Consider the following 11,085-nt stretch of genomic DNA (forward strand, 5'->3'; position numbering starts at 1 on the left):
AATTAGTTAATGTAACAAAAGACAAAAAAGAAAAAAGAAAAAAGAAAAAAAACGTTTCAGTCAATCAATGATTTCATGCTTGAGTCAAAATGTAAGGGATTTTTGAGGGGATTTAAGTGAAACTGTTATGTGTGACCCTGGACCACATAACCAGTCACATGGTTTTTTTTTTGTTTTTTATTGAGATGTATACATCATCTGAAAGCAGAATAAATAAGCTTTCCATTGATGTATGGTTTGTTAGGATAGGATACTATTTGGCTGAGATACAACTATTTGAAAATCTGGAATCTGAGGGTGCAAAAATATTGCAAAATTATGTTCGCGAATGTGCTGCATTCACTCACAAAAATAAATGTTTTATATATTTACGGTAGGAAATTTACAAAATATCTTCATGGAACATGATCTTTACTTAATATCCTAATGATTTTTGGTAGAAAAGAACAATCGATCATTTTGAACCATACAATGTATTGTTGGCTATTGCCACAAATATACCCATGCGACATGTGACTGGTTTTGTGAACCAGGGTCACATATGTTAACATACCATGCAAACCTGTCTTCAGCCACGCCTGCTGCCTCGGGGAATGGGCAAATAGTTTCACACTCCCCCACCTTCGGCAATCCATCCATCTAGTCCCTCCCTCATCTGTCCGCATAAAGGGAGCAAGGGTCGTCTTCTCCTCACTCATCCGCTCGCTCATTCTCCAGAGTAGAGAACAACAGCAAGCCTCCTTCAAAATGATGTCTTCTTCTTCATCCACCCGCAGCTACACGTCCTCAGGAGGATCTTCTCACTTCTCTGGCTTTGGTGGCGGAGCTGGTCGTGTCTCAGCAATGCGTGCCGGTAGTGTGTATGGGGGAGCAGGAGGAACCGGTGTCCGTATCTCCAGTGCCTCTGCTTCTCGTTCCTTCTCTGCTGGAGGTGCTGGCTTTGGAGGAGGTGCTGGCTTTGGAGGAGGTGCTGGCTTTGGAGGTGGTGCTGGTTTTGGAGGTGGTGCTGGTTTCAACCTGGCTGATGCTGTTGATGTGTCTGCAAATGAGAAAGCCACCATGCAAAACCTCAATGACCGTCTGGCCACCTACCTGGAGAAGGTGCGCATCCTTGAGAAGGCTAATGGTGATCTTGAGCTGAAGATCCGCCAGTTCCTGGAGAGCAAGACGTCCCCCTCTTCTCGGGACTACAGTGCCTATTACGCTACTATCAGTGACCTTCAGGCCAAGGTACTTGACATAACTACAGAACAACTAATTCAAGTTAATCATTAACCTACCTTTAGATAAAAATGATCCAATTGCAATATCCCATGTTTCCTCATTTGCAAAGCATATATTCAGAATGCATGGGAAAAAATACCATATTTCTTAAGTAGGTAACTTCAAGAGATATCTAAATTTGACTTTATTTATTCATTTTTCCACTTGAAGATTCAGCATGCTACTGGTCTAAACGGAGGCATCTACTTGAGCATTGACAATGCCAAGCTGGCAGCAGATGACTTCAGAGTCAAGTAAGTGAATAAATAAACAGCACTTCCAACATCTATAAAACATCAAAAGCATTTATATTAGTTACTTTTTTGTGCAGATATGAGAATGAGCTGAGCATGAGGCAGTCTGTAGAGGCAGATATTGCTGGGCTGAGAAGGGTGCTGGATGATCTGACAATGGCCAGATCTGATCTGGAGATGCAGATTGAGGGGCTGAGAGAAGAGCTGATCTTCCTCAAGAAGAACCATGAGGAGGTAAGTTGGTGATTGGTTCACACTCTTTGATAAATAAGTGATTCCTCTAAACGAAGCAAATACTCAGTGGTTTCTTCTTACATCTTTAGGAACTCTTGGCAGCACGTGCCCAGATGAGCGGACAGGTCAATGTAGAGGTTGACGCAGCACCACAGGAAGACCTGACAAAGATCATGGCTGAAATCCGTGAGCATTATGAGGCTGTTGCTAACAAGAATCGCAAGGATCTTGAGGCTTGGTTCCAGACCAAGGTAAAAATCGGATGTTTTTTAAAGAAAGGGCAGCATTATATTCAAAACCAACAGACTTACCTGACTGCTTTGCTATGGATTGTCTTTCATAGAGCGAAGCCCTTAACAAGGAAGTTTCTGTTAGCACAGAAACCCTTACAACATCCCGATCTGAAATCACAGAGGTTAAACGCACACTCCAGAGTCTTGAAATCGAGTTGCAGTCTCAACTCAGTATGGTAAGCAAGGAGAAATGAATCCTTTAAAGTTCCGTCATCACATTGTGCAGAATACTGAATTATTCATTTTTCCCCCGAAACAGAAATCGTCATTGGAAGGCACTTTGGCAGAAAAACAGGCCCGCTACGGCTCCATGTTGTCCGGCTACCAGTTCCAGGTGACCAGCATGGAACAGCATCTGGTGCAACTTCGTGCCGATCTGGAGCGCCAAGGTCAAGAGTATAGGATTCTTCTGGATATCAAGACCAGACTGGAGATGGAGATTGCAGAGTACAGAAGACTGCTGGATGGAGAGTCTGTTAGGTGAGACATCTACAACACAAAATCTCTAAAGAACTGCGTTTAGAATAAACAGTAGTGTCAACATTTTTCAGTGAGCAGTGGTGACTTATTTCAACAAACAAAATTAAAGTGGGATGGAAATATCTGCCTAGCATTTCAGTAATGTAATTTTATGTGTTTCTATCTCTGCAGCCTCTCAAGCACAAGCTCAAGCACAAGCTCAAGCACAAGCACAACTACACGCAAAGTGGTAACCATTGTGGAAGAGGTGGTGGACGGCAAAGTGGTCAGCTCATCTTCCCAGGCTGCCAGCGAGACCACGTCTCAAAAGAGCTCTTGAGCAGCAACAATCTACCACAGAGTGATTTAAAAAAATACCAATAAAGTGGTCTAACTGAGAATTTCTTGTGTTTGTCTGATTTTCTTTAGTTTTGTTTTGATGCCATATTGAGTCAATGTGAAAATGTAGGCAAAATGCATTTAAATAAAAAAACAAAAACAGATCAGCTAGTATTAGCCTAGGTGTGGTATTAAACATTAGAATTAGAAAAAAGAAATAACAACTAACTCAAAGACCTGATTGCATGGCTGTTCTCAATTACCAATACAAATATTTAAACATCCATAAGCTGCTGATGCATTAAATTGCATACATTAAATCAGGCTAAAATTCCCTTTGCTGCAAAGGACAAGGACATTATCTTTTAATAAATATATCCATTTACAAATATAAGCAAAATGTTTCTCATATATGACTGGCCCTCAAAATAACTAAATAAATCTCTCTCTTGCACCCCATCACCAATTTGAATTCAAAAAAGTCCACACATGTCTGAACATGTACAGAGCTCTAATCTGAGAAAAGTTAAGAAAGGGAATGCAAGCGTCTATCTTACTTACTTGAGGAGATTATCAATCAACCAGTTGACCAGTCTTATGCTATTGGGTCATTCACAATTTATTATGCCATGGGGTAAAGGGTGAGGTTATAACACAAAGTTGACAGATGGATCCAAAAATGTTATCTCGTTTATGACATCAAGAGAGCTAGGACCACCACTCTAAATAAATAAGCCCCTGTCAGCCCCTTTCAAAGTTTCTCTGATCCTCACCATATTAAATCAGGTAATCAACAGACCATTCCTGTCCAAAGTCTGGATGGATTCAAATTAAGCATTTTCAAAATGGTTGGCTAATAAAAGCACCAAAAGTATTTCAGAAATCAGGGCCATCCTAAGCATGGTCCATTCCACTCGGTCCGTTCACTGCAGGGCCCCCTCAAGCGCGGGGCATGGTGCGGTCGCACCGGTTGCACCGCCTTTAAGAACGGCCCTGTCAGCAATACCACTGAATTGACATAAGCTGGTTAAGGTTGCAGTCAAACCCCAAAGGGTCATCCCCTGTGGCCTTGAGCAAAGGAGCAAACCCCAGGTAAACATACCTGATTCAACAATGTGCCTCCAGAAATGAGGTTGGGAAACACTGCTCTAGGTGACTTTTCCTGCAGCAATTGCAGTGCAATAAAGTTCCTTCTGTTGCATGATTACATACTGAATGATGGGAGGGACTCCGCATGGTTTCTGGACATTGCCTCCTGTTGGTCAAAAGGTGTAAAGTAGGGTTAACTCTGTACAGTGTCACTCGGAACTCAAAATCTAATAATCACCACTTCAGAATTAGTTCTACTATATTAGGAATTTATATGATTATTATTTATTTATTTTAAATGAAACTAGGCCTACTGAATATTAGAAACGAGCTGTGTTTAGCTTTATGGTAATACATTCACTCCTCATTCCAAACATTTAAAAGTTGCCCTACACAACTTTGTTACATACAACATTAAAACTTTCAATTTGCCATTTGAAATGAAAACATTCCAACCCTTCACAAATCTGGTAAATATCAAGTCACCCAAAACCCATTTCAGACAAGCTAAACCTGCTTTTAATCATTTGGTTTTTAATCTTGCTCATTTTGATGCAATAGTAAGGACATTAAACAAATTTGTTGTTTAAATGTTGATCTAAATGTATATTTAAATGTAATGTATATCTGTAAAAAAAAAAATATATAATAATATTTTTTTTAATCTGCCTTTTGTGAAATTATATATATACAGTATATATAATTTCACCTTGGAACATCTGTACATGTGTCAAATGACACCAAACAATTACTGCAGTGGAAAACAAATAAATAAACCGCTGGAATAAATAAAAAAAAAGCAAACTTTTACCCCACAATCATTTTCAATTTGGCCTATTATAAACTACTGGAATAAATAAATGATAGATACCTATGTACAGCCAAGAATAATATAAAAAAGAATCAAGAAATAAAATGCCTGTGACCCACACAACAAAAAATATCTTTGAGTAAACATTTTAATTAATTTTTGTTTAACAACAGGCCAACTACATATAATGTGGGGTCTTATGATCATTTGGCTTGTTTCTTGAATATATCTAAATATATTTTCCTATTTTACTTATCGGACTGATAGGGCCAATATACTGTGCAAACATCAAAAGTTTCATTAAAGTAGAAAGAAATTAGTTCATTTAACAAAACACAAAAAAGAAGAACCCCCCCCCCCCCCCACCCACCCATTTCAGTAAATCCATGATTTCATGCTTGAGTCAAACTTTAAGGAATTTAAGTGACACTGTTATATATTATCATACCATGCAAACCTGTCTTCAGCCACGCCTGCTGCCTCGGGGAATGGGCAAATAGTTTCACGCTCCCCCACCTTATAGGCAAATCCATCCATCTAGTCCCTCCCTCATCTGTCCGCATAAAGGGAGCAAGGGTCGTCTTCTCCTCACTCATCCGCTCGCTCATTCTCCAGAGTAGAGAACAACAGCAAGCCTCCTTCAAAATGATGTCTTCTTCTTCATCCACCCGCAGCTACACGTCCTCAGGAGGATCTTCTCACTTCTCTGGCTTTGGTGGCGGAGCTGGTCGTGTCTCAGCAATGCGTGCCGGTAGTGTGTATGGGGGAGCAGGAGGAACCGGTGTCCGTATCTCCAGTGCCTCTGCTTCTCGTTCCTTCTCTGCTGGAGGTGCTGGCTTTGGAGGAGGTGCTGGCTTTGGAGGTGGTGCTGGTTTTGGAGGTGGTGCTGGTTTCAACCTGGCTGATGCTGTTGATGTGTCTGCAAATGAGAAAGCCACCATGCAAAACCTCAATGACCGTCTGGCCACCTACCTGGAGAAGGTGCGCACCCTTGAGAAGGCTAATGCTGAGTTTGAGCTGAAGATCCGCCAGTTCCTGGAGAGCAAGACGTCCCCCTCTTCTCGGGACTACAGTGCCTACTTCGCTACTATCAGTGACCTTCAGGCCAAGGTACGTGACATAACTACAGAACATCTAATTCAAGTCAATCATTAACCTACCCAGATAAAAACTTTCCAATTTCAATATCCCATGTTTCCTCATTTGCAAAGCATATATTCAAAATGCATGGGAAAAAACACCATATTTCTCAAGTAGGTAACTTCAAGAGATATCTAAATTTGACATTATTTTTATTTATTTTTTCCACTTGAAGATTCAGCATGCTACTGGTCTAAACGGAGGCATCTACTTGAGCATTGACAATGCCAAGCTGGCAGCAGATGACTTCAGAGTCAAGTAGGTGAATAAACAAACAGCACTTCCAACATCTATAAAACATCAAAAGCATTTATATCAGTTCGTTTTTTTGTGCAGATATGAGAATGAGCTGAGCATGAGGCAGTCTGTAGAGGCAGATATTGCTGGGCTGAGAAGGGTGCTGGATGATCTGACAATGGCCAGATCTGATCTGGAGATGCAGATTGAGGGGCTGAGAGAAGAGCTGATCTTCCTCAAGAAGAACCATGAGGAGGTAAGTTGGTGATTGGTTCACACTCTTTGATAAATAAGTGATTCCTCTAAACGAAGCAAATACTCAGTGGTTTCTTCTTACATCTTTAGGAACTCTTGGCAGCACGTGCCCAGATGAGCGGACAGGTCAATGTAGAGGTTGACGCAGCACCACAGGAAGACCTGACAAAGATCATGGCTGAAATCCGTGAGCATTATGAGGCTGTTGCTAACAAGAATCGCAAGGATCTTGAGGCTTGGTTCCAGGCCAAGGTAAAAATCTGATGTTTTTAATGAAAGGGCAGCATTATATCCAAAACCAACAGACTTACCTGACTGCTTTGCTATGGATTGTCTTTCATAGAGCGAAACCCTTAACAAGGAAGTTGCTGTTAGCACAGAAACCCTTACAACATCCCGATCTGAAATCACAGAGGTTAAACGCACACTCCAGAGTCTTGAAATTGAGTTGCAATCTCAACTCAGTATGGTAAGCAAGGAGAAATGAATCCTTTAAAGTTCCGTCATCACATTGTGCAGAATACTGAATTATTCATTTTTCCCCCAACAGAAATCGTCATTGGAAGGCACTTTGGCAGAAACACAGGCCCGCTACGGCTCCATGTTGTCCGGCTACCAGTTCCAGGTGACCAGCATGGAAGAGCAACTGGTGCAACTTCGTGCCGATCTGGAGCGCCAAGGTCAAGAGTATAGGATTCTTCTGGACATCAAGACCAGACTGGAGATGGAGATTGCAGAGTACAGAAGATTGCTGGATGGAGAGTCTGTTAGGTGAGACATCTACAACACAAAATCTCTAAAGAACTGCATTTAGAATAAACAGTAGTGTCAACATTTTAGCAGTGGTGACTTATTTCAACAAACAAAATTAAAGTGGGATGGAAATATCTGCCTAGCATTTCAGTAATGTAATTTTATGTGTTTCTATCTCTGCAGCCTCTCAAGCACAAGCTCAAGCAAAAGCTCAAGCTCAAGCACAACTACACGCAAAGTGGTAACCATTGTGGAAGAGGTGGTGGACGGCAAAGTGGTCAGCTCATCTTCCCAGGCTACCAGCGAGACCAAGTCTCTAAAGAGCTCTTGAGCAGCAACAATCTACCACAGAGCGATTTAAAGAAATATCAATAAAGTGGTCTAACTGAGAATTTCTTGTGTTTGTCTTATTTTCTTTAGTTTTGTTTTGATGCCATATTGAGTCAATGTGAAAATGTAGGCAAAATGCATTTAAATAAAAAACAAAAACAGATCAGCTAGTATTAGCCTAGGTGTGGTATAAAACGTTAGAATTAGAAAAAAGAAATAACAACTAACTCGAAGACCTGATTGCATGGCTGTTCTCAATTACCAATACACATATTTAAACATCCATAAGCTGCTGATGCATTAAATTGCATACATTAAATCAGGCTAAAGTTCCCTTTGCTGCAAAGGACAAGGACATTATCTTTTAATAAATATATCCATTTACAAATATAAGCAAACTGTTTTACATATATGACCAGTCCTAAAATAACTAAATAAATCTCTCTCTGGCACGCCCTCAACTATTTGAACGCATTTATGCATCACTGAGTATGTGAAGTCAAAAACATGACAAATGATAGTAAAACCAGCAGTGGAAAAAAGTCCACACATGTCTGAACATGTACAGAGCTCTAATCTGAGAAAAGTTCAGAAAGGGAATGCAAGCATCTATCTTACTTACTTGAGGGGATTATCAATCAACCAGTTTTTACCAGTTTTGACCAGTCTTATGCTATTGGGTCATTCACAATTTATTATGCCATGGGTAAAGGGTGAGGTTACAACACAAAGTTGACAGATGGATGCAAATGTTATCTTGTTTATGGCACCAAGAGAGCTAGGACCACCACTCTAAATAAATAAGCCCCTGTCAGTAGGCCTACTTAAAGTAAACATTTAAGTACTGTGAATGTAACAATGCAGACACATTTCTACACATCCTTGTAAAATTGTAAATCCAACTGTAAGGTAAATGTTCTGGGAAGATGACTTCAACTACAGTTGAAGTCATCTTCCCAAAGGGTGAGTAATAAAAATAAATACCAATAAGTATTTATTATTATTATTGATAATGATTATTGTTGTAGCTACCTTTAGCATTTGGATTCTGAATCTTGTTTTATCCGCAGCAGTCGTCAAACTCAGCCAAATGTAGAAAATCTCTACACACTTGATCTGAAACCACTGTCTTTTGACGGATTTTTTTTAATCTGTTATTATTGAACTGTTGTTGTTACCAAGTCATTTTAACTTTTTTATTATTATAACGTTATTATTAATATTATGATATTCCAAATCTGGTCATAAACGATATATAATTTGTGGTTGTTGTGAGTGAAGTAAAGTGTCTCACCTCTGATTCTCTGACTCTCCTTCAGAAAACCGCGCCATTCTTGTTACGCGCGCGCGCTCTTGTGGTTGAGCACGCAATCGACGCTGACAAACAAACATTGTTTGTACATTAAGTTTACATTTCCAAGAAATTGTACTAAATATTATTAATATTTTACTTCATATTTTACTTCATATTTAATTAAAAATTCCTGGGATTCAAATAACCGAATTTCTTGACTCGTTTGCATCAGAGGACATAGCCTATAAGGCTACCTTTTCTTTTAACACCGTTAGATTTAAGTTTTTGTACGACTGAGATTCATCTTCTAAAATGTATAGAACCTTGCATTTTCCTTTTTAAGAAAGGTGGCATCGAAAACATGTTGCTTTAAGGTGAATTAATGACAAAATTGATGAACAATTATTCATTTTAATACATTTTCCATTGGTGACTTATGAAAAAATAAGACTAGTAGGCTACCATTGTTTAACGTTGAATTACATTAATTTTAATCATCATACATACACTCATCATACAAACAATTGTAAACTTTTTACTATAGCAATTTGACAATGAACATTGTTGGGTAGCCTATACAATGGAGAATTAATTTGTTTTCTTTCAGGGTTTTTTTTTGTGTGTGTGTGTGTGACTTTTTGAATATAAGCAAAATAGGGAGCTGTCAAATACTACTGTAAATTTCTGCAGCTCAAGCACGCTGAATTCTAACATCTAAGTAACATTTTCTGTGTTGATTAATGAACAGCAAAATTGTGTAAATAAGAACAGGATAATAATTTATAGTATTATAATTACTGACAATCTGATTTGGAGTTTTAAAACTTAAAACTCATCAATCAAATGTTCATTCAGATATTTTTATTATATTAAATAATCTATTAATTCTCCAAACTGCTTGTCCTCTGTAGGGACGAGGAGATGCTGGTGGGCCGAAGGTGGTGAAACATTGGACATATTGTTTGTCAGTTGATCACAGGGTACACACACAAATTTATATTAAACATAGTTATAATCATTAAATATAACTAATAGCCCAATCTTATTTTAAAATAAGATTTGTACAAAGCTTATATCAAATACTCAACATAACGATAAGAGAACTAAAGGCAAACAATGAATAAATAATAAAATGTATCATGAATCTCTTTTTATGCAGAGGTCTGCCCTGAGCTCAACAGCCTAAGGGAGGAATTTGAAATGTTAAAAACATGGTGGGAAACATCCTGCTACATGTTCAAACATGAGAAGGTTCAATCAGTTCACTTTTACCTCTTAGTGTCCATATATAGTAAAACTGTTACATAATTGTCAATGAGATTAGCATTGCTCTGAAATCACACTTGCTTCTTCTAACATGGTTACATCACTTGTATGATGCAGCTGGTGTTCAAATTCTGCAGTGAGAGCTTTTTGTGGCTCAGATTTTAGAGTAACAACTTCACAAGCAGTACAATTTTAAATGAGAGTATAATTTTATTGAGTTGGGATTGGTTGGGATTCTGTCATCATTTACTCACCCTCAAGTTGTTCCAAACCTGTTTGAGTTTCTTTCTTCTGCTGAACACAAAATAAGACATTTTGAAGAATGTCGGTAACCAAAGAGTTGATGGGCCCCATTGACTTTCATAGTATTTTTTTCTATACTCTGGAAGTCAATGGGGCCCACCAACTGTTTAGTTACAGACATTCTTCAAAATGTCTTATTTTGTGTTCAGCAGAATAAAGAAACTCATACCGGTTTTGAAGAACTTGAGGGTGAGTAAATGATGACAGAATTTTCATTTTTAGGTGAACTGTCCCTTTAAAGCCTGTTTTATACTTCTGCGTCGAACTGCCGCCGTAGCTACGTCGTAGGCTGTGTGTAGCGCGCTACCCTACGGCGTACCCTGACGTGCACCTCTCCAAAAATGTAACAACGCGTCAATTCTACGCGGACACAAGCGCGATGATTGGTCTGCCAGAACCCCTCCCTCGGGGTTTCACATGCTCCCTAGGTGCGCGTCAACGCGGACAACGACACAGAAGTATAAATTAAAACCAACACGTTGCCTACGGCGTATAGGCTCCGGCGTAGGTCCGACGCAGAAGTATAATGAGGCCTTAAGGGTGGTCTAGAATATTCCAGGGTTTAGAGTGTGAGGGGCTTTACAGTAAAATGTGACCCTGGACCGCAAAACCAGTCACAAGTAGCACAGGTATATTTGTGGCAATAGCCAACAATACATTATATTGGTCAAAATTATCGATTTTTCTTTTATGCCAAAAATCATTAGGATATTGTAAGTAAAGATCACGTTCCATGAAGATATTTTGTAAATTTCCTACCGTAAA

The 11,085-nt window shown here is 39.2% G+C and overlaps 2 protein-coding genes across 2 annotated transcripts; both read left to right on the forward strand.

The window, feature by feature from the left end:
* Nucleotides 1-660: 660 nt before the first annotated feature.
* On the forward strand, nt 661-2,878 carry LOC311300101 (keratin, type I cytoskeletal 50 kDa-like). Its single transcript, XM_084424218.1, has 7 exons — nt 661-1,230; nt 1,435-1,517; nt 1,595-1,751; nt 1,841-2,002; nt 2,095-2,220; nt 2,304-2,524; nt 2,696-2,878. Exons 1-7 carry the CDS (start codon nt 748-750, stop codon nt 2,841-2,843), a joined length of 1,380 nt encoding a protein of 459 aa, XP_084280344.1. The 5' UTR covers nt 661-747; the 3' UTR covers nt 2,844-2,878.
* A 2,417-nt stretch (nt 2,879-5,295) lies between these two features.
* On the forward strand, nt 5,296-7,519 carry LOC311300102 (keratin, type I cytoskeletal 50 kDa-like). Its single transcript, XM_084424219.1, has 7 exons — nt 5,296-5,852; nt 6,058-6,140; nt 6,219-6,375; nt 6,465-6,626; nt 6,718-6,843; nt 6,925-7,145; nt 7,311-7,519. The coding sequence occupies exons 1-7, from the start codon at nt 5,388-5,390 to the stop codon at nt 7,456-7,458; spliced, it is 1,362 nt and encodes a 453-aa protein (XP_084280345.1). The 5' UTR covers nt 5,296-5,387; the 3' UTR covers nt 7,459-7,519.
* Nucleotides 7,520-11,085: the final 3,566 nt, after the last annotated feature.

The sequence above is a fragment of the Rutilus rutilus genome (genome assembly GCF_951802725.1).
Source record: "Rutilus rutilus genome assembly, chromosome: 11".
Lineage (NCBI taxonomy): Eukaryota > Metazoa > Chordata > Actinopteri > Cypriniformes > Leuciscidae > Rutilus > Rutilus rutilus.